We start from the raw sequence: 23,210 nt of genomic DNA, 5'->3' as shown, positions 1-23,210 counted from the left end.
GATCGAGTATGGCTGGTGCCCCGCCCTCGGGGTAGCTAGCGCATCGTAGTAATGGCGCAAGGGCGGGGCGTCAGCCGTAATCGCTTATTCATTGGTCCGCGTTTGACGTTAATAACTCGTCAACGGAGCCAGGTGGAACATTTTCGCAAAGGAAAAAGTTGCTTCAAATCACCTCAGGACACGCTTTCCCAAATATAACGGGAGCTTATCAAATTTTATACCTCTTCTTCAGTTTTTGGTGAAAATATCCCACTATATGTTAACTCGTTTTCTCAAACAATAGCAAAGCATTAAATAATAACATTTTTAGCCCATTAGCTCAACTATCAAAATTGTTGACAGGTTTGAACGTCATCAAGGACCTCCCTGTGGGCAGGAACCTGCACAATCACGTCTCTATCGGCGTCCCTTACAGCATCAAGGACACTGCCTACGAAGCTATGACCATGGACAGCGTCAACGAATACTTGGAGACTCGTAGTGGCTCCCTAACTAACACCGGACTGACCCAAGTGACAGCGTTCCTCGAAAGCAGCTATGCTGTTAATGGTGTTCCCGACGTGCAGGTGTTCTTCGACGGGTTTTCTCCCAAGTGTCCGAGGACTGGGCTACCGTTCGAGTGCTTGAACGGAGCGCTGGCTTTGTGCTCGGACAGGAGAGAGATTGTGATGAGACCCACCGCAGTAACTGTTGCCAGTAAAGGATATTTGAAGCTGAGGTCTGGAGATCCTATGGTGCCGCCGCTTATTTATCCGAATTATTTCACTGATCCGAAAGACATAAAGGTCTTGATCGAGGGCATTAAGAAGTCGAACGAGCTCGTCAACACCCAAGCCATGAAGAACTGGGATTTGAGGATGGAGCCTGTGGTTCATTCGCTTTGCACTGAGTAAGTGTCGTTTCACTTTAAATTGATTAATCTTAATTATTAAGATTTGAGTTTCTTGGGAAGTTGATGTATAGAGTGAGCTGAGGATGAGTAGGTTTATTCAATAATTTTTTTGCGTCTTAACTGTACATGCAGTATAAATGTTTCTTACGTAGATCCATTCTATAGACTGTCCTCAATATAATGGTATATTTCTTATGAGATTGTGAATATTTAAACGTATTTAAATAATTTTTAAAATAAACGAGAGACAGTGTCAAACATTGAATTTATAAATTCTCAATTTTATGAATTATTTGTCCTTGCATCATAAAATTTATATAAAAATATCTCATATAAAACAATTCTGAAAACTTTCTCTAATGTAATGATATATTTTTTAATAAGTTTGAGTTTGTTTGAATAAAGTTTGTTTGAGTTTGTTTGAGTAATGTTTGAATTAGGCGAAATGAGGGGTTCATGAAGTCAATTGAAGTAACTCTTTCCTTAGTGCAAATGCAATCCGTGGCTTTGTTTACGAGTTATCAACGAAAAATAATGACCAATAAGAGGCGAGATCAGATGGCGCTTGTCGGCGCAGTGTCAAATGTCACTGCTTTTTGCTAATAACTCATAAACAAAGCCGCGGATTCTCCCACTTTCTGATTTTGTATAATTTTTTGGACAGCCTGTACAGGATACTCCGAACACGATGATACATTTTTCTACAAGTTTGCAACCGTTTGAGCATGTTTGGACACTGTTTGAAGCGACTTAAGCTCTATTGCACATCGAATTGGACACTTCACTTTTGAATAATCATCCTAACAATGAAACAAACTTCAAATCGTTTGCTATTGTTGCAGCTACCATTTCGCCAGCGACGCATACTGGGAATGCTACATAAGAGCTGCCACAGGTCCCGAGAACCACCAAGCAGGCTCTTGTAAAATGGGCGGCTACAACGATCCGTCAGCAGTGGTGGACCCAGAACTTCGTGTCCGTGGTGTGACGAACATTAGGGTCGCCGATGCTTCAGTGTTCCCAATTGTGCCAAACAGTAACCCGATCGCTGCCATCATGATGACAGCCGAGAAAGCTGCTGACATGATCAGGCACACGTGGGTGAAATCGTGAACCTCGACAGTCCGATTTTTAGGACAACGTAGAATGAAAACTATTATTTTGAAATGTGACAATAACTTTATTTAAGATTATTTTAATTCTCACGAGATAGGTTCGTCTTAAAATATTAGACCACGGACATTTATGCGCCCTTCACTCCTGAACATCGCCGAACACACAGTCAAACATAATCAAACGTTCAATCAAATTCCATACATTTACATGCCAATGCAAAGAAGCTGCATAAATGTTAGTGATCTAATGGTTATTGCTTTTAACGTGTTGTTAGTACACAAAAAGTGAAGATTTTTATTGTACGGCTCAGTGAGCCTTCTCGACAGAATGCGTGTTACATTGGGTGTTCTCCGTCGTCTAGGAGTGTGTTCAAAATGTGTGACTGTTACAGTTTTAATGGTCAGTTTACATTTAACCGTTTAGCTATTCGATCAAGGTCGCCGTCAAGATCATTTCAACGTCATAATTTAGTAAACTATTTCATAAATGTTGCAAAGTACAAGAGAGAATGAAAATTGCAAATAGATTTTTGTACACGGTTTACAGAAAATTTTTTAGTCGAATCTCACGATCGTTTTTAGCGATAATCACTGGTGCCACATACAATATTTTCATTCTGACACAAATTTGATTTTGTTTAATGTTAAATTATTATTGTACAGCGGAATCGAATCGGAATAAAAACTAAATGCGTTGGAAAATAAAAAGAAAACAATAAGTTTGCTTAGAATATTTGTACGACCTTCAACGTCCTTTAAATAACTGCCATGACCAAAAATGAATGAAACGGTTATCAAAGTCACGTGAAGTTTATGACATACGGGTTGTTCAATTTGTCTCAACCTCGGTTAACACGTGACGATGATGAAAAGTACATTGATTGTTTGAAACAGTGTCGCTGACCTTGGACGTTTAAAAATAAACGATCTTGAGAACAATTTTCTGTTTATTATAATAATATTTTATAGTTAATATTATATTTTATAATTTATTAATCATAATGCGTCTATCGTAAATATTAAGCGAGATGTTGAAGGTGATCGAGTTTGGATCGGGCACTCGGCATATTGTATACGGCATTATCAAATCATTAAACGCGGGAACTATTCCATACCATCGTATTTTATCTGTGAATTATACTTGTTGAAATACATTGTACATGCATTTTATATATTAATACATATTTGACTGTTAAATATTCGATAATTAAAAATTAATTATTAAATGTTTATTGATATATAAATAGTTCCGCTGTTGCATTTTTGCAAAACTGAAAAGATCGAATAATATGGTTAGAAAACAGAGAAGACGAAGTTCTTAGAATGAGTTAATAAAATTACAAAATACAATAAATTCTCCCTAATTGACGCTCAGATTGTACACAAAAATTTACAATTAGGGAAGCCGCGAGGCTCGAATAATTGTGTCTTATCTTCAATGACATACAACAGTACTGAATAGCTATATTCAAATTGTATTGTCTGACAATTTTTGCAGTCAATTGTGTCAAACTAATAATTTTCACATTGATCAGTAATTAGCAAAAAGATCATTGTCGAGTATAACTACAATTAAATGTTATGAATTCTATATCGTGGATTTGGTGGAACAAAATTGCCACAAAATTAATATTGACATTGACTTTGATCTTGATCTTGACTTTGACCTTGAAAAATCAGCGTAAATTGTTTTGCTTGTATTGTAGTCTACACAAAAATCTCAGAAAAATTTAATGGTATAAAATGATAGGTTTATTATTTATTATAATCTATTATAGCCTGTATTTATTATAACAATTATTTATAATAACTTTTACAATAGCGTTTTTCATAACCTCCTGTTTAATAGGTTAGATCCTATTAAAGCTACTAACAAGTAAATTTTCCCAAATTGTCCCTCAGGTTGCGTACAAAGATGGACAATTTCGGAAGCGGAGGTACGATTATCAACAACTATAAAAACGAATTACAAGGCTCGAATAATCGTATCTCCTCTTCTTAAATTGTCCATATTCTATTACAAACTGAGGGACAATTAGAAAGAATTTATTGTGCTTACATTGTTTCTGTGCTATTCCTACGCCTATGCTAATGTTCGTCGGCGTATGATACGCGTCGCTGCTCCCTTTGACCAGAATACCCGGTATGACAACTCATAATGCATTAACATAGCTTTTTCAACTTTAACATTTTAAAACTGAATTTTTTATAACATATGAGCGATAGTTTTCTGACCAAAATGAGATCAAGCATGATGAAGTTTGGACAGATATTTGTAGTTAAAATAAAAACAAACACACACGATATAATTTCGATTACAATGTCCATCGAATGTAGGCTCGTTCTCTCACATTGTTCATCGACTCGAATAGTATAGAGACTCGGATAAAAAAAGTTGAAAAAATGCCAATTTTTTTCTATTTCTATTGTCTCAATCGATTGCAATTTTTGGAAACAAATTTATAGTCATTGTCTAGGAAACTAATCCCTCTAAAAACTAATCAAAATTTAGTTCACATAGCCCAGTTATTGGAAAAGTTATTGGGCTGCCTGTATAACGAGTGTACAATAATGTTGAATCCTTGTTCTAGTAACTTCCTCAATTTTGTTCGATTCATAACTTTTGTATCCAATAAAATGTTTCTCTCTTTCCTGTCACTTTAAAATATTGAAATATACGGCAAGCAGTGTCAAACAGCACAGTTGACAGTACTAAATTATTTTTAACAATTTTAACGTAGCTTCAACGTTCTATAATCAGTTACAGATCAAGATAAAATAAATATCAAGGTGGATATTTTGCACAAAGAGCTTGATGTCAAATTCAGGCCAAATTGCTGACTAGGTACATGCATTATTGCAGGAAATATGTGCAAAATGTTGTTCAGCGTTACAGGATTCACTAAATATGTGTATACCTATAATTATAAGAAAATAAATATTTTCTTGTATTATTGCAATTACAATAATGATAATTGAAAGATAATTTGAATTACCAACAAAATTGATTGCATGCTACGTTTAGCGTAATCGAACGAAATTACAAACGCTTCTCTAATGTATATCAAAATAAAACTTCTAAATTGTCATTTTACAATTTAATTGTAATTTGATTATTGTATTAGAAATGACCTCGACGTAGAATAACAGCTGCAATGATATCGTTTGAGCCTAATACATGTATCCCTATGGATTATTTTGCTCTTGAATAACTCACTCTGTACATAAATAGAATAGTGAGTGGTTGTGTGTGTGTGCGTGCGTGTGGGTCATGTCGTAAATAGTGTAAGAAACAAGAATGAGATTGTAATGATAAGAGTGTTATCGGTGCATAGCATTTTCCATTCAGAACAATCAGTGCACTAGTGCATCACAGTTACAATCGATAAAAAATTATTTTAAAATTATTATCAAATCATTGTAAAACTATTGTCAAATTATTGTGAATATTAGCAAAACGATCTTCAATTTTTAATCTTTAAGATTTATTTGTAAATAAATCCTTTATTATTTATTCGTAAATAAATCTTTTATTATTTGCTAAGAAACAAAAAAAAATATCTTTTATTACTAAATTTATTCGTAAATAAATCTTTTATTATTTACTAAGAAATAAATCTTTTATTACTAAATTTGTTAGTAAATAAATCTTTTGTTAGAAAATTCATTAGTAACGACATCATTTATTAGTAATATCATTAGTGAATAAGTCCTTTGAATCTTAAGAAACACACACACACACACATTCATGATTTTCATAATACATAGGTCAGGGAATGTACAAGGTGTCCCGCATTTTTCCGTACATACTTCGGGAGTATGTTCTATAAGTAAAAGTAAGATTAAAATGTTATACAACAGGAAGTCCATAAATGCTCTGTTCTGAACTCTTATGTGAAAAATAAGAATAGAAGGATAACTTACAAGAGACGAATTAATTACAATAATCAGCACCGCCTGCGAGGAGATTAGACAAAATCACAAGCAAATGAAATTAACAATAAATTCAATAACTCCTCGATGTCAAATGTGCATTAACAAAGGCAAGCGTCAGTTCGAAATGGAGATATACAGGGTGTCCCAAAAATGTCTCGCAATCCGAAAATGGAGATTATTAACGAAAAACAGTGACCAATAAGAGGCGAGATCAGCTAGCGCAAAACGACCTAGCCAATGAGCAAAACTGGGCTTCGTGCGTTCGTTGGCTGGGCCGCCTCGCGTCAGCCGAGCTCGCCTCTGATTGGTCACTGTCTTTCGTTAATAACTCGTAAACAAAGCCGCGAATTAAATTTTCGCTAAGGAAAAAGTTGCTTCAAATGTCCTCAGGAACCGCCCGTTTTCGGATTGCGAGACATTCTTGGGACATCTTGTATAGTCCTCACGTGACAAGAAGACACCTTTGTTCCCTTTTACTATTTTCATCACTGCCGCAGCTATCGGTTGCTATTGATCGAAAACGGTAACGAAAATCGACGGCGGTCAACAGCGACCAATAGTTGCGGCAGCAACTAGTAAGAGGGGGAATGTAAACAGAAAGGTGCCTTCTTGTCGCGTGAGGACTATAGCTATATTTAACAGCGTTTAGATCATATTTTGTATTTTTGTCACAAATTCTTGACAAAGCGTTTATGGACTTTTTATTATATTCCATTTTAGTCTTATTTTTCAGAACACACACCTGAACTATCTACGGAAGAATTTCCTTCTATAGTTGTCTATGAAATACATCGTCTTATTAAACAGATAAGCGATAGCTATATATTTCGGAACTGAATAAAAATATGAAAATGTTCTTTTTTCGATCAGTCATCATTTTTCAGAAATTAAATTCCGTAGAAAGTTTTGTAATTTTATAGAATTCAAAAGTTCGCAGTTGTGAGAATCGTTTGTGCTTTAATCGTATAATTTATTCGAATTTTTTTTCTTACAAAACAAATTTGTAAACACCTCCTAATGCAATAATATATTTTTCAAAATAACAATGTACATATTTATTAACGTTTAAACGATGTTTAAAGAAATCGAGAAGCCCGTAATAAATTAACTGGAATTTTCAATAAGGATTTTTTTTTAATTGGAACGCACTAATTGTCTTAGATATTTATTATTAACTGATTTACAAAAGTAAACAACCCAGAGCGAAATTTGTCTACATAAAAAAACCAACAATATAGATTTCACTTTCGATTGAATACTTTCGTTAACAATGTCGTAATACTTATTTATAATAATTAAATTACTGATTGCAAACTTGCTTGTTTATATTAATGATTTAATAACGGCAAACATACTTGTTTATAATAATTCATTTAATGATTACGAAATCAATTGTTTATTATCACTGAATTCACGATCATATATAACTTATACTGCTCTATGTATGAAATACTATGAAAAACTGACTTAATAATAATTAGATGTTCGGCTTCATTTATGCCAACGTACGAAAAATTTCGTTTCCAGTAACACGGTGGAAGAATGACAATCTTCTTGTGACACGATTGTCGAATTCGGTATCAATTTATAAATACGAAAGAACGATAACACCTCTTCCTTACAGTTACACCACGCCTGTCGTGAATACGATCATCATGATATCAGCTGATAACACTGCAGTCCAATCACGATACAATTCGGACTACGTTTATTGACAAGCTTATCATTATACCGGGTGAGTCGCGTAACTTGTACATTTCAAATAACTTTAAATTAGTTGATCTCGAAAACTTGGAAACCACTTTACATACAAGAGCCTCTGCTCACCTTTAAAATCACGTATTTAACAATTTTTCATAAGAAGCACAATTTAAAAGTTATTTGACGCGTGCAAATTACATGACCCACTCTGTAGATCGCATGTTAATTAATTCGAGAATAGCCGAACATGATCAGAATTACATCGTGTTTATACTCATTTTAATTGGAAAAATCTTATCTATGCTGTAATTACAAAGGTAAATATTGAAAATTACTAAAAGTGAAGTTTTATTGCATTTAAGAACTTTTCTCCTTCTTCAATAATTTTAGTAAATCGAAAGTAATATATTAACACATATATTGCAGACTCTCATTTTTGACATGAACAAATAAAATCCGTAGTTTAGTAATATATTACATTTTTTACACTAGAAATCTTTGGAGGTGAGCAGAACGCATAAGTTTAACAATGACAAATTATTGAATAATCAACTAATGTTCAATAACGATAAATTATTGAATAATCAAATAATTTTCAATAATGATAAATTCTTTTTTCTGTTCATTCCATGTAAGAAACTCTGAGCACAAGAAATATAAAACCTACTACGATCATCATGGTATCGGGTTACAGTATCTTGTCTCCCTAAAATAATTAACTCCCACAGAACGAATGATCAAATTAGCTAATTAAAAGAGAACGAATGCATCATTGTCAGTTACAATCCAGCATTCCAAGTGCACAGTTTGAATTCAGATGGACTGTAAGAATTCCGAAAATCGTAACTTTAGACATAGTTATAAAGTTATCATAGTTATCAGTATAGTTACAAAGAAGATATAAGCATAATTATCAAAATATAGTTTAAAGTTTCAATCGGCAAAAGAACAGTAAAGTTTTAAATGCAAACGTCAAACTTATACAGAGTGAACAAAATAACTAGATCACTTTCGATCCTTGTTTTTGACAATGCAAGAAATTTCTACGATCGAGGGTAAAAGAATCGATTTTTTGATTGCATTTTTTTTTAAGTTTGAATTCTTGAAAATATGTTCGCCTTTTTAAAAATTTTAGTGAATTTTTTACGAGCTTTTCGATTTCTTTAAACATCGCTTAAACATTAATAAATATGTACATTCTTATTTTAAAAAATTTATTGCATTAGGAAGTGTTTATAAATTTGTTTTATAAGAAAAAGGATTCGAATAAATTCCACGATTAAAGCACGAACGATTCTCACAAATTGAGAACTTTTGAATTTCATAAAATTTCAAAACTTTCATCCGAATTAAATATTTGAAAAATTATGTCCGATGATAAATACAGCTATCGCTTATTTGTTTAATATACTACATATAGTTTACTTACAGGGTGTTTCGTATTTTTCCGTACATAGTTCAAGAATGTGTTCTACAAGTAAAGATAAGACCAAAATGTAATATAATAAAAAGTCCATAAATGCTTTGTTAAGAATTCGTGACAAAAATACAAAATACAATTTAAGCACTGTTGAATATACCTATAGTTCTCACACGATAAGAAGGCACCTTTGCGTTTACATTCCCCTCTTACTAGCTGCGGCAGTGGAATAAGAGGGGGAATCTCGTCGCGTAAGGCCTATACTTGAAGTTGTACCGCGAACGTACGGGGAAGCTTTAAACACGTTTTTCTCAAAACTGTGTTTCTTTTCAAAACGGTATCTGCGATCTTTCAAAAACTGATTGACCGACCACCACAAAACTTTGCACAAATATTCAGCACGTATAAACTAGAATGATTAAAAAATTCACGTCCCTCTATTTTTTTCCACACTCACATAATTATAAAAATACGTGAAAAAATCGACAAGTTACGTCCAAAGTACCGTGAATTTTTATTTACCGATATCTTTTCTTTTATCTAGTTCCTACCATAGTTGTACCCATACTTTAAAGGTATATTAGTCATTTTTTCGTTTATGGTAACAGAGGAAGCCTGTATATCATGGCCACCATCGACTACGGATTTTTGAACTTAATATTTTTATTATATTTTATATTATTATATTTTATATATTATAATATATATTTTTATTTCAACTTAATTGAACCTAACGATCTGTGGCCCTGACATTTTTCCACCTTTCCTAACGAGAATTTAAAGATAAGTAATTCAAGGTTGTTCAAATAAACATTATTAATCTGAAAACGCAAGATCTTAACGATTCTTTGCAAGAATTCTTCAAAAATATGAAAAAGAAACCGAGCGAGTTGGTAGATGACCCCCTTAAAAAGAAACGTTGTTCAGTGTCAAGGGACAAATGTTATGGTAAACGAAGCATTTTTGTCATGGTCGTACCGTTCGCTAGTTTTCAAAACACACAATAGAGGTTCATTTGAATTCCGGATATCAATCGAAAAGTATTCAAAATTTCTGCTTTGTATCAGATTGTACGTATATACCGTATGTAAAATGCATTTCCAGTATTGGAAGTCCATTGTAATGGTGCAGTAGTTCTGTCGCTCGTGTTCCGAACGCAATTTCATGATACCGTATAGAATTTATAATATTCTCCTTCGGCAAGGTCAGCGTGTGTCGCGGGAAACCAAATGAAAAAGTTGTTTGCCGCAGCGATATTGTATTGCTGTTACGTTTCCCATTTCACGTATCGCTTACATGCGCGAACAGAGTAAACAGGAAGATGCAGCAGTGCTCATCGGGTACAAAGCGGAATAAAGTGCGCGGATGTTGATTTTTCTAGTAATTTAAAAAAAAAGTCACGATTTCTTGTTCTTTATTCGTTTCATTATGCATATTTAATTTTTTGGCAATTTTCTATGCTTCAACGACAATGGCTGTACGAATACTTTTTTTGTATAAAACAATTTTATAGACACGTCCTAATTCGATTTATATTATTTTATTATGTTTTTTATATTATTTTATTCTATATTTATATCGTTTTTTAAATAACGTTGTAAATAGTTCAACGTGTTCGAGCAATATTTATACGGTTCAACGCGTTTGTGCTGGGAAAATCAAACGGTAATTGTTAGACTGCGGATTTTGTGCAAATGCATCATAAATATGATTAAAACATCTGGGTGGAATATCAAGCAATGAAGAAATTAGAAGAATTTAAGAATATTCGTACAATCTCCTCGATTTATTAAAATGGTCAAAACAAAAATAAATACATTATTATTTAATCTCTGTTCTTTATAATTGATTGTGAAAATATATGTATATTTGTATCAATGTTATACCATAATTTTGAGCACGAAAATCATTTTAGTCATTATTTACAAAGTGACAATCCTCTCCGATTTTAGTATACATGTTGTACAGCTCGACATTTTAAACAACTTTTGCCTTTGTACAAAATGTCCTGCTTTATTTATCGAGATATTTGCGAAAAACTGTAGACCTAAACCAGTCCTAATCCCCAGACCTAACCTATGTAACTAAAGCCTTTTAAAATTTATAGTTTAACGACTCTATTTTACGTTAAGTAAGCTCTGTTTTAAGTCTTCGTTATTTGTTTCCAAAAAAAATAACGCCCGTTATATAGATCGCTAAACTGGTCCTCGTAATGTGTCTATAAAAACAGTAAATAAGGGGTGTCAGCATGCTGACGCATATGTTACCACGAAGCGTGCAAGGATATGTAAAATTCAATGTAGTAATGGCTACATTTTCTTGCGAATATCTCGGAAACTAAAGCTGAAGAGAAAAATTGTTCAACATAATGACGATAAAAAATACTAAAACAAAAAAGAAGAATATATGTCAAAGTCAAGGTCATGTACATATGTAATGCAAAATACTAAATGTAAAAATATAAATGATTACAGAATCTCAAATTGTAAGATAATACATATTAGTCAGTTCTAGTACTTAATAGGTTTAACGTTGACGCAGAAACTTAATGCAAACACGCAATGGAATCGAGGAGAATCGAATTTCGCTTAAGCTTTGGTAGCTATTGTGGTCGATTGTGAGATGTATTAGGAAACTTTAGAAATATGAATAACTACGCTGTTATGTTAAATTGTAATACATTAAAATAACGTGTAAATTCGTAACATACGTAAAAAATACGTAAAATTCTGTAAATTTAAAATATAATGTAAAATCATGAATAGACCGCGGAATTTATGCATTTATAACAAAATGATTACCTACAACACGAAACAGCAAAAAGATTAAAAACAGTCAATAAAGTTGTTATACTATTATCATAAATAATTACCGATGCAGCTAGGTAGAATCTACGGTTCGTATCTATACAATATGAGTCACCGTAACAAACAAGTTTTTGTTTTCACTAAATAGATAAGGGTTTGAAATAAATAAAATAAAAGAACAAAAAATTAATTTAAAAAAAAAACAAAGTAAATGTCTCATAAAGAAACGAAAGTTATTTATGACTCCATCTAATATTTTTGACTTCTTAACATTATTTAACTCATTGCACTATAAAAACGCGTTAGACACTACCTTTTAAGTCGAAATAAAATCCTATTATTCTGTTATCAATGTTTAAACGTTCAAGCGAAGGTTGGAATGTACTAGAAATTTAAAAATTTTTAACTGTGAAAGAAATTGTAGTGGATGTGAATAAAAATCTAAGTAGTCATCCATGTACAGGGTGTCTCATTTAAGTTGAGAATGTAAAAAATCTCAAAGACAAGGGATTAAAAAAAGAAGAACCAAACTGACACACGTCCTTTAGTATGTCAAGTGGGGAGTCAAATGGCTATACTAGTTTTTTATTGCGTGGGCGTTTTCAAGGTTACTTCAAGGTCATCTTGATTTTTTTTTATAAAACTATATTTTTTATTTCGAAATCATATTCTACGTAAAAAAATGCACAATTTTTGTATGAAACATTTTGTTTGGAATTTGATGTTCTTAAAAGAAATAAAATACCTTCCGGAAGAAAAGTAAGAACGTTATTTTAATGAAAATACGAAATTATCCTTGGCATAACCGTGAAAAATCAGCCAAATATTTTAAAAAGTATCAAATTCACATAAAATGTTTCAAACAAATACAGGTTGATGACAACAAAAAAACAAGATGACCTTGGAATAATTTTGAAAATGACCACGTATTAAAAAAACTGGTAGGGACATTTAACTCTTCACTCGAAATAGCAGAGAACATGTGTGAATTTGTTTTTTGTTTTCAATCACGTGTTTACGAGATTTTTTGCAATTTCAACTTAAATGGGACATCCTGTATATTCATATATTTCGAATCGTAAGAATGACGTTCAAATTCAAATTTCGAAATGTAACAGACTATATTATAATCATAATGCTGAATTAAAATATACCAATAACGTAAAATTAGAATAACAACGTTGAGTTTTATATATAGGGTTTGTCACGAGAAAGAATAACACTGGAGTATCTCTGTTGGCGCGAAGGATCGAAGAAATTTGCAAAAGCGACATGAAATCGTTCAAAAGGGACCATATTTTGTTTTTTGAAGGCCATCGATATATTCAGTCAAAAGAAAATCTCAACCGTATCTCTAGCCTGATGTGACCTTTGACAAATGCCTGTAACGTAAATGTATTGTAATTTAACCTGTAATGTAAATGATCGAAACAGATTTTAAAATTATTCAGTACGATCGGTATCTGTATCAGCAAATTTAATCTGGAGGAAACTTGCAATAGGTGAAACCACGAAGAAAGAGATTAGATAAATACAGTCTGGGCGAGTTATAATAGGAAATCGTACCGTCGTCTTACTTTCAGATGGTGCGCTCACCTTCGACACGACGGGCTTACTTCATTCAGTATCGGAAAGAGACTCGTCGGGTTTGACAGCCAACCTTCAGTGCGATAACTTGTCATTTTGGATCAGTTCTGTGAATTAGGTTGGTGCCAGTGAAATTTAATTCCGCAAAAGTATAACATTTTCTGAACTAATTTAAATAACGTGCTGCAAAGATTCTCCAAAATCTTCGTAGGTTTCCCGACAAACAAACTCGAGTGACATAATTTGGAATTTTAGATCGGTTTCGTGAATTAGTTTCATATCAGCCGAATTGGTGTTTACAAGAGAATATAATACCTTGCGAAGCAATGTAAACAGCTGATTGCCAGAGAAACTCTTCGAAGTATATTTATAGCATTCTTGACAATCGACTCGAGAGCCATGATTTGTCATTTTCGATCGGTTTTGTGAATTCTGTTGGTGTTGGTCAAATTGAATTTGGCAACGTAATAATATCTTGTGAACTACCTTTAAACAATTGTGTACTATAAATCCTTGACAAAAGATTTATAATATTCTAGGAAAAATCAACGAAGTAATGTCGAGCAACTTGAAGCGTAACACTGTGTAAAAGCCAGCTTCGATGTACTTTAAGAATATTTTCCCATTTTAGCGTAGAATTTTCTGTTACGTTGTATATTATTACTGTCGTAAATTGTCGGGGAATAATAATCGCGAACAATGCTTGATACAAAAGCAGATTAGTTATTCTTTGAAAAACTGTTTTAAAAGTTGAACAGTTAGTTGCATATAAACTGTATGTACATTGAGAATATGTAAATTAGTTTTAACGCAACAAAAAACTGTTTTAAAAGTTGAACGATTGTGCAGGTATCTCGAAATGTATTTTTTCTAAAGATTATTAACATTTAAACAATTTTCGCGATGATAAATGGTATTCCTGAAGCAACAAATAAAATTTTCAAGTATTACTTTTTTACGTTTCAAGTGGACAAGCTAAAAAAAAAGAGTTTCTCGTATAAAACAATTGTATAGACTCTTGTGAACACGATGGTATATATTTTCCTTTTTGTAAGAATAGGTCAAGAGAATAGAAGAATAAGACATAATAAGTTTGTTTCATTCTTATATATATGATAATCGATAATTACATATAATATATCAAGTTTTGGTAAAATATCAAATGGCCAATATGAAGAGTCGAGTAAAAACAGCAGGCACGAAACGTGTTAACGGTGGAGACAACACAAAACATGCTGATATTTTCTCTACCATTTGTGAAAGAAATAAAATTGAAGTGAAATTTAGAAGACTCTGTCGATACATTGCAATTAAAACTGAATTTTATCGGCGAGTTACACGAATAGTACAGATGTTGAGTCTAAATGAAATTGAAAATACTCGAAATGCATACCATAGTTTAGGCCTGAGCAACTTGTGCTTACGAAGTAAGCTACGCTCGAGTCGATGCTCCCTCTACCACGTTTGCACGTGGCTTGGTGGTCGAATATCCTTAAAATGTGATAGAAATCCGTTTTCTACGAAAACATTATTTTAAAAACTTTGTATAAAACTTTGTAATATTACAATAAATCAATCGAAGATTATAATACTTTCAAAGAACAACAGCAATATATTTGTTATTTTTAAAAAATTGCTTTCAATTATTTTGTTACTACTATTCATAATTCTTCCTTTTTAAATTTTGTCCTGTAAAAATTATTCAATGCGGCAAGTATTTCATTTTAAGCTAAAAAAAATAAACGGAAATACAAATCTTAACACTAATTAATTATTTTGTTGCATTCATAATTAAAATCCATCGAGTTCCTCCGAATTATTTTTCTAATTAAAACCTCGCATAAATATCAACATTATAGTTGAAATACTTACTAATTTTTGCGATCATAGAAAATAAATTTTTGCCATGTTTTGTTACAATGATCTGCCATAGTTGATTAAGATTGTAAAAAGCTCTACTTTGTTACTCCAATAAAGAGCCAATTTTGTTTTCAAATTTTTGTTATCTCCCTTTACAGATTCGCCATTGACTATCAGACCGCACAAACATGGAAACCTGTATGTCAGCAAGCTGCAACGCGGCGTTATCGCCGCTGCCAACTAGCCTCTTCTCGCAGTTGGTCAACGTGCTCTTGCTCTCGCAATGCGCTTTGGATCGGAGCGCGGATTATCCGCCGGATCGCACGGCAGATATTCTATTGAAAAAAGATTTCGATTTTGTGATTGTTGGGGGTGGGACTGCGGGCTCTGTGGTAGCCCGGCGACTAGCAGAGGTAGACGACTGGGATGTTCTGTTGATCGAGGCTGGGAAGGATGCTAGTCCCACCAGTGAAGTCCCAGGATTTCTGATGACTCTACCCAACACTGCTGAAGACTATGCTTATAAGGTATAGAGAGCATTGTTTTATAAGAAAAATTAACTAGTGCTCCTAATGAAGTTTCTCCTATCAATAGAAACATCTAGCACACACACATTGGTCACGATTTTCGATTTTTCCCCCTTCGTCATTGACTACAGTCTTAAATTGACCTCATGAATTGTCTCCATTAGGTCAATGACCGCAGATATTATATGTCCCCTTTAGGTCACTGACCGCAGATTTGAAAAGTTCGCTTTGGGTCACTGACCGCAGATTTGAAAAGTTCCCTTTTGGTCACTGACCACATGTTTTAAATGCTCCCTTTAAATCACTAACCACAATTTTAACCCCCCACCCCCTTTAGGTCATTAACCATAAGTTTCTAGCTTATTTACTATACTTCTAATACTTACTTACTCTAACTACAAGTTTAAATTGTCCAAACTTGATCACTGGCCAAAGGTTTTAATCGACTACTCACCTTAGTTTTTAGTTGTCTTTTCTGAGTAACTGACCACCAGTTCTCATTGTCTCCAATAGATCACTGACCTACGGCTTCTGTTAAGTCACTGACCATAATTTCTGTTGCGATCACTGGATCACTAATCTCAGAGCTCCCGTCCGTCTGAGAATAAAATACTCAACAGATGTTCTGTAGTCTAGAGGCTCGAGGTACTCCGTTTAGTAGCCCTACTGCGTTTCCAGAGAAACTAGAGCCACGAAACTCCGCAGCACTGCTAGGCAAGTGTGAGGAGCCTTTAGAGACTACAGAGACTACAGTTTAGAGGCTACAGAGCAATTGTCGAACTGCTATCACTGGATCACTGATCATAAGTCATACCATGCATCTTAAATCACTAATCCCATTTGTCAGCTGTTTAAATTGTGATCATAAATTTTTCTATCGTAACCATTAGGTCACTGACGAATTGTTAATCAGCTTATTTCCTGCTGCCTCTATTAGGTCACTGACCATTCTTTGTCACTCTAACTAGTAGTTGCCTAACAACAGTTTTTAACCGTTTCCACTGGATCTTTGATTATAGTTTTTGCTATTCTGATTGTGTCATTGACCATAGATTGCAATTCCATCATTGTGTTACTGACCATAGTTATCCATTACTCTACTTGCCGTCAATGATCATAGTTTCCCACTGTTCCTGTTGGGTCACTGGCCATAGTTTTCAAATATAATTTCTATTCTCTTCAATAGTATTCTGATAAGGATTTCTATTGCCCGAACAACTTTAGTGACCGCAGTTTTTCTGGCCAGGTCACTGCTTTCTACAAAAATGATTAGTCAAGATTCTCTGCTTACTTTGTTGCTCCTACTAGCATTCTGACAACGAATTCAGCTACTTTCACTTGAAATCTGTGAGAATAATTATTATTATTCGGACTCGGTCATAGACCACACTATAGACCTCGCACGACAAGAAGATACCTTCGTGTTCGCATTCCCCCTCTTTACCAGCTGTCCCACCGCCGCAGCTGTCGGTCGCTATTGGCCGAAAACGACGACGAAGATCTACAGCGGTTAATGGAGGGGGAATGTAAAAACAAAAGGTGCCTTCTTGTCGCGCGAGGACTATACTTGCAGGCTACAGTTAGATGAATGAACCCCGTTTCCGGTATTTCCATAAGCCACTTACTCACAATGATTCGAATTCATAAAAACGTACGTAAACTCACGACATTAATACTCAGTTCTGATTATGATAAATGAAAAGAGGACATCGTTAACTTGCGGGAATCTCCGAAATGACAACTAGTTTTTCCAAACTACCATGTCATTTCACAGATAGCTGGAGAGATTAATTGCACAAATCGATCTATAAACTGCAGTTCCAACTTTGTCACTCAAATAACCTTGCGCTAATGCACTAACCTTCAAACGAAAACATCTGAAATACACACGCGATAATACTAAACGTCCAACCCACCCCTATATCGCAAATCTGAAATACTCCAAGAAGAATGGTCAGCTGTTGTGACTCTGAACGCGCATCATGCGACTTCTTGTAAAAAGTAAACCATAAAATCGTTAATCTTGTCTTCAGACAGAGCAGCAGCCTGGCGTCTGCCAGGGCAACAAGAACAAGCGGTGCGGTTGGCACAAGGGCAAGGCCCTTGGCGGCAGTTCAGTAATAAACGCCATGTTACACGCGTTCGGCAATGACAGAGACTACAACCAGTGGGAGGAGCAAGGCAACGAAGGCTGGGGCTACGAGAACATGCTCCGGTACCTTCGGAAGGCAACCAATTGTCCGCCAGAATACATAGCCGAGTTTGGTGACAGGCACTGCGGAACGAACGGCCCGATGAGCATTAGGAGTTACAACTACTCTGACACGATCCAACAAGAGCTTTTCCTAGACGCAGCCCGGGAGATGGGCGTGGGTGTGCTGGAGCCTGTAGTCAGCGACCGATACATTGGCCTGGGCAGAGCCTTTGGTACTATGGACAATGGGGAGCGAATGAACGCCGCCAAAGCGTTTCTGTCTCCCATCAGAAACAAGAAGAATTTGTACGTGATGAAGTCCACCAGAGCTGACAAAGTTCTGTTGAAGGACGACAAAGCAGTGGGCGTTCGTGTGACATCAGAGGGCCTGGCTATAGACATAACCGCCTCGAAGGAAGTCATCCTGTCAGCGGGTAGCATCGCCAGTCCTCAGTTGCTGATGCTTTCGGGAATAGGGCCCAAGAAGCATCTAGAAGACATGGGAATTCAGATCGTGGCTGATCTGCCGGTGGGCAAGAACCTCCAGGATCACGTGCTCTGGCCGGGTATTCTGATTAGCTACGTGAACGAGACGACGGCCCCACCCTCGTCCTCATTTGGTTTGGATCTAGCCTACAATTACTTGGTCCACAAAGCGGGGGAGCTGGCTGCGGTATGCGTCAACCTAATGGGATTTGCTAATCTGGAAGATCTCGGCCTAGATTCAGAGAGTAAGTACAGCAATTAGGCATTCTTATATAGGGTGTTCGATAGACGTTGCACCAGCGGCTTTTAGAAACGGTAGATGTTAGGTGACGACTTGAACGTTTCTTGGCTCAAAATACTCTTTGTTTTGAATCGTCTAGTTGATTAACAAATTAACTCAGACGCGCACAATAACTTCGAAATGACCTTGATCTTGTAATCGCAGAGCCATACGCTGGGACTCTGAAGTATCCGGACATTCAGTTTCACTTCGGTCACTTCCCAAGATGGATACCGCTGAAGATAGCCAGCGTGTACGACATGGTCAACGCGGAGGACGAGATAGTGCAAGAGGTGACAAAGATGATCATGGAGGGCGACATTGTTCTGGCAGCCAGCACGCTGCTGCAACCGAAGAGCAGAGGGGTCCTCGAGCTGCGCAGCACCGACCCAGCGGACTCCATGAAGATCTACGCGAACTACCTCGCTGAGAGGGAAGACTTGGAAATCTTGTTGAAGTCAGTGGACTTTATCAAGGCTCTGACGCAGACCCCCACATTGAAGAAGTACAACATGACGTTGAGACATTTCAATCTGCCCGGGTGCAGGGACAAGCTGCCCGATTCTCGGGAATACTGGGAGTGCAACATCAGGCAAATAGCTTCTAGCGTCTACCATCATGTTGGCACTGCCAAGATGGGAACGAAGGGTGATCCCACCGCTGTAGTAGATTCTAGGCTGAGGGTGCACGGCGTGCAGAGGCTGAGAGTGATCGACGCGTCGATCATGCCGAACATAGTCAGTGGGAACACAAATTCACCGACTATGGCGATCGCGGAGAAGGGCGCCGATATGATGAAAGAGGATTGGCTGGAGAATTATCACAATGAGCTGTGACATGCCGGTCACATCACTGCACGGTTAAATTTACATGGAGAGAATTGACTTTACAAGGACTAGCTCGAGTACTGACTCGACGAAATAAGAGAATAAGAGAACATGGTATCCTCTGAAAATATTCGAATCAAATGAAGTGAGGAATTCTTGAGATCGTTAAGGTTCCTTAGGGACTCTATCCTTAGCAAATGTGACCTCCACGGTTTTCTTAACGAGCTGTTAAAGATAAACACGGGCCAATGAGAGAGCGTGTAGGCTTGGCGGTCCGCTTTCACGATAGCGAGTGTGACGTGGGATTGATTTTATCGGAACGCACTAGCTGTATTCGCATTTTGATTAGCCAGTGTTTTTCGTTGATAACTCGTTAATAAAGCAGCGTGGGACGTTTTTGCTAGAGAAAATGTGTCTTCAAATGACCTCAAGAATTACTCGTATTATTTAATTCGAATGAGAATGAAAATTGAAGAAAATGTTTAATGAGGCAAGAATGTTTGCATAATTTCCTTCTATGGTCACGTCCATTTTATCATTATTATTATTATTATTGTTACTGTTGTTATCATTATATTTATTATCATTATTATTATTATTATTATTATCAGATCTTATTTTAAACTGCGTCATTCAACACCGATGATTCCTGATAATACAACCTACATATATTATAATAAAAATCGCTGAGAAGATCTGAAAAAATATATGCTTGTATATACTCCACAAACCTAGTGTTATCCATACCAATAAAACATAAACGCACATTTAAAAAAAATACGTTTTCAGTAATTGTAGCCTTAGCTTTATAATTGTAACATCAATGGATAGCCGCGATTCTTCGGATTAAATTGAGTCCACACACGACGTAAATCATATTAATTTCAGCATATTTTGGATTAATTAATACGCAATCTACAGGATGAGTCGCGTAACTTGAATACCTCGAATAACTTTTAAATTGTGTTTTTTATGAAAAATTGTTGAGCACATGGCTTTAAAGATGAACGGCGATTTTTGCACGGGGAGCGATTTCCAAGTTTTTTAAATCAACCAGTTAAAAGCCATTTATGGTGTGCAAATTACGTGACTTACCCTGTATAATAATGTATAACGTACGGAGTTTTTTCACCGTGACATTACTTGGCCTACTCTTCGGGTAGTTTCCCAGAGGGGGAGGGGGTCAAATAAGGACCTCTTGTTGGTCCCTTGGATTGCGTTACAATCAGTTTTAGACGAATTTCTCTGCATTCCTCAATGCGTGAAAATCGAGAGCACGGAACACAGGATACGCAAAAGAGTACATATTTAAACAATTGTAAGACCTTAACTCTTTTGGAAATATAATATACAGGATGTTCCAAAAATGTCTAGCAATCTGGAAGGGGGTGAGTCCTGAGGTCATTTGAAGTAACTTTTTCCTTAACGAAAATGTAATCCGCGGCTTCGTTTATGAGTTATTAACGAAGAACGCTGACCAATAAGAGACGAGCTCGGCTGACACGAGACCGCCCAGCGCGCAAAGCCTAGTTCCGGTGATTGGTACGGTCGTCTCGCGCCAACTGATCTCGTCTCTCATTGATCACTGTTTTTCGTTAATAACTCGTAAACAAAGCCGCGGATTGCATTTTCGCTAAGGAAAAAGTTACTTCAAATGACCTCAGGAATCCCCCATTCCCGGATTGCGAGACATTTTTGGGACACCCTTATTGCAGGATTGGTATAATATATCGAGTTTAATTAATTTTTTCAGTCACAACCTCTTCTATTTCAATAGCTTGTACCACCTAAGACACTAGATTTTTGTCGCTCGAAGTGTATCTACATTTCTCTTTATAAAAATTACGAGGCCAACAAATCTTAATTTCCAGCCTTCTTTCCGCCATAAGTTCCACGATTTCCTACTAGTAGCGCCACAGTGATTAAATTGACATCGGCTAATTCACGACGCTCTCTCTTATTACACTGTCCGATACAATTTTTGGGTTCCTATAGCCACTATGAAATTCTTGTAGAGCTTCACTCCCTGAACAAGAATCCGAAAACCGAATTGCTCCATCACCCTCAGTTTTTTAAATAAACGAACTTTTGTAAAACCCCAAAATTTTCGACAAAAATGAGGTATTGCATGGAAAGTACAAACGTTAGAAAGTTCTAAATGGTGTTAAAAGATAGAGGAGAGTTTCCCGAATATAGTGGCATGCAATTTATTAATTGTTTTTGGTCCTAAATAGCAATAAATTAATGTCAAAGTTTAAAAAAGTGTCGACGTGAGCAGTTTCTGCGCAATATTTTTGTATTTTTACGAAAAGTTTTTTGTTAGGCACGAAAACTCTATCCAGGATCGGATTCTGTAGACATTTCTGAAGGAGAAACGGCCCGGTAAAAGTGTCGGAGCGATATACATTTCGAGTAGATCGAGAAAATGTTCGACAGCAACATGTACACGACGTTTTGCCTCCATGAGCTTCGCTGCTCGCTTCTCTCTGTCCGACAGGGTCGAAGCTACGCGTAATCAACACCGATGGAGGGATCCAATGCGTACCCACTTTTCGTAAATAATATTTGAATTTTTTTTAGTACTTCAATGTTCTGTTTTTTTTTACATATTTCTGTGGATAATAATCACCAAACTGTGATATGTTTCACACAAAAAATCACACCAGAGTATTTGGAGTTGGTAACGAAAGTATTCTAACACTAGTATAATTTTGACTTCTACGCCATATAATTAAATAAATATTTAAATATATATTTAACGATATGTTTGAAGAAGTTTAACGTTCTGAAAATGATTATTTATTCATGATCGTATTATCGTTATAATTGAAATGATAACTGTATACATGATGATGACTTGTAATTCGAACAAATTCAGAATAAAATGTATATTTTTTGTTCATTATTTTTCTTTTATTATTTCTCCATTTTTAATTTATGATTCACAGTTTGGTGATTATTATCCATAAAAATATGTAAAAGAAAACAGCACATTGAAGTACTAAAAACAATGGCACGCCCCACACGCTAAGTGGGTGCCTCATTGGATCCCTCCATCGGTGTTCTTTACCCATAATTTCGGCCCTGTCGGACAGAGAGAAGCGAGCAGCGAAGCACATGGCGGCAAAACATTGTGTACATGTTGCCGACGAACATTTTCTCGATCTACTCGAAATGTATATCGTTCCGACATTTTTACCGGGCCGTTTCTTCTTCAGAAATGTCTGCAGAATCCGATCCTGGGTAGAGTTTTCGTACCTAACAAAAAACTTTTCGCAAAAATACAAAAATATTGCGCAGAAACTGCTCACATCGACACTTTTTTAAACTTTGACATCAATTTATTGCTACTTAGGACCAAAAACAATTAATAAATTGCATGCCACTATATTCGGGAAACTCTCCTCTATCTTTTAACACCATTTAGAACTTTCTAACGTTTGTACTTTCCATGCAATACCTCATTTTTGTCGAAAATTTTGGGTTTTTACGAAAGTTCGTTTATTTGAAAAACTGACGGTGATGTAGCAATTCGGTTTCGGGATTCTTGTTCAGGGAGTGAAGCTCTACAAGAATTT

General features: G+C 35.6%; 3 protein-coding genes across 6 annotated transcripts in view; 2 read left to right on the top strand and 1 right to left on the bottom strand.

The window, feature by feature from the left end:
• LOC117221871 (glucose dehydrogenase [FAD, quinone]) overlaps nt 1-5,533 on the top strand; it is a 31,688-nt gene extending 26,155 nt beyond the window's left edge. For both annotated transcript variants that reach the window (XM_076521928.1, XM_033473157.2), the window contains exons 6-7: nt 343-889; nt 1,735-5,533. In XM_076521928.1, the coding sequence (XP_076378043.1) occupies nt 343-889; nt 1,735-2,005 (818 nt within the window). In that variant the 3' untranslated portion in view covers nt 2,006-5,533. The remainder of the gene's footprint in view (nt 1-342; nt 890-1,734) is intronic.
• Nucleotides 1-23,210, bottom strand: part of Flo2 (flotillin-2) — a 483,891-nt gene that overhangs the window by 208,646 nt on the left and 252,035 nt on the right. The gene's annotated exons all lie outside the window — the stretch shown is intronic.
• On the top strand, nt 13,455-20,362 carry LOC117221868 (glucose dehydrogenase [FAD, quinone]). The gene is made up of 4 exons (XM_033473154.2): nt 13,455-13,576; nt 15,477-15,845; nt 17,879-18,770; nt 18,971-20,362. The coding sequence occupies exons 2-4, from the start codon at nt 15,507-15,509 to the stop codon at nt 19,639-19,641; spliced, it is 1,902 nt and encodes a 633-aa protein (XP_033329045.2). The 5' UTR covers nt 13,455-13,576; nt 15,477-15,506; the 3' UTR covers nt 19,642-20,362.

This window comes from Megalopta genalis, chromosome 5 (genome assembly GCF_051020955.1).
Source record: "Megalopta genalis isolate 19385.01 chromosome 5, iyMegGena1_principal, whole genome shotgun sequence".
Lineage (NCBI taxonomy): Eukaryota > Metazoa > Arthropoda > Insecta > Hymenoptera > Halictidae > Megalopta > Megalopta genalis.
Note: the sequence above shows the minus strand (reverse complement) of the source record. Positions and strands in the feature narration are given on the sequence as shown.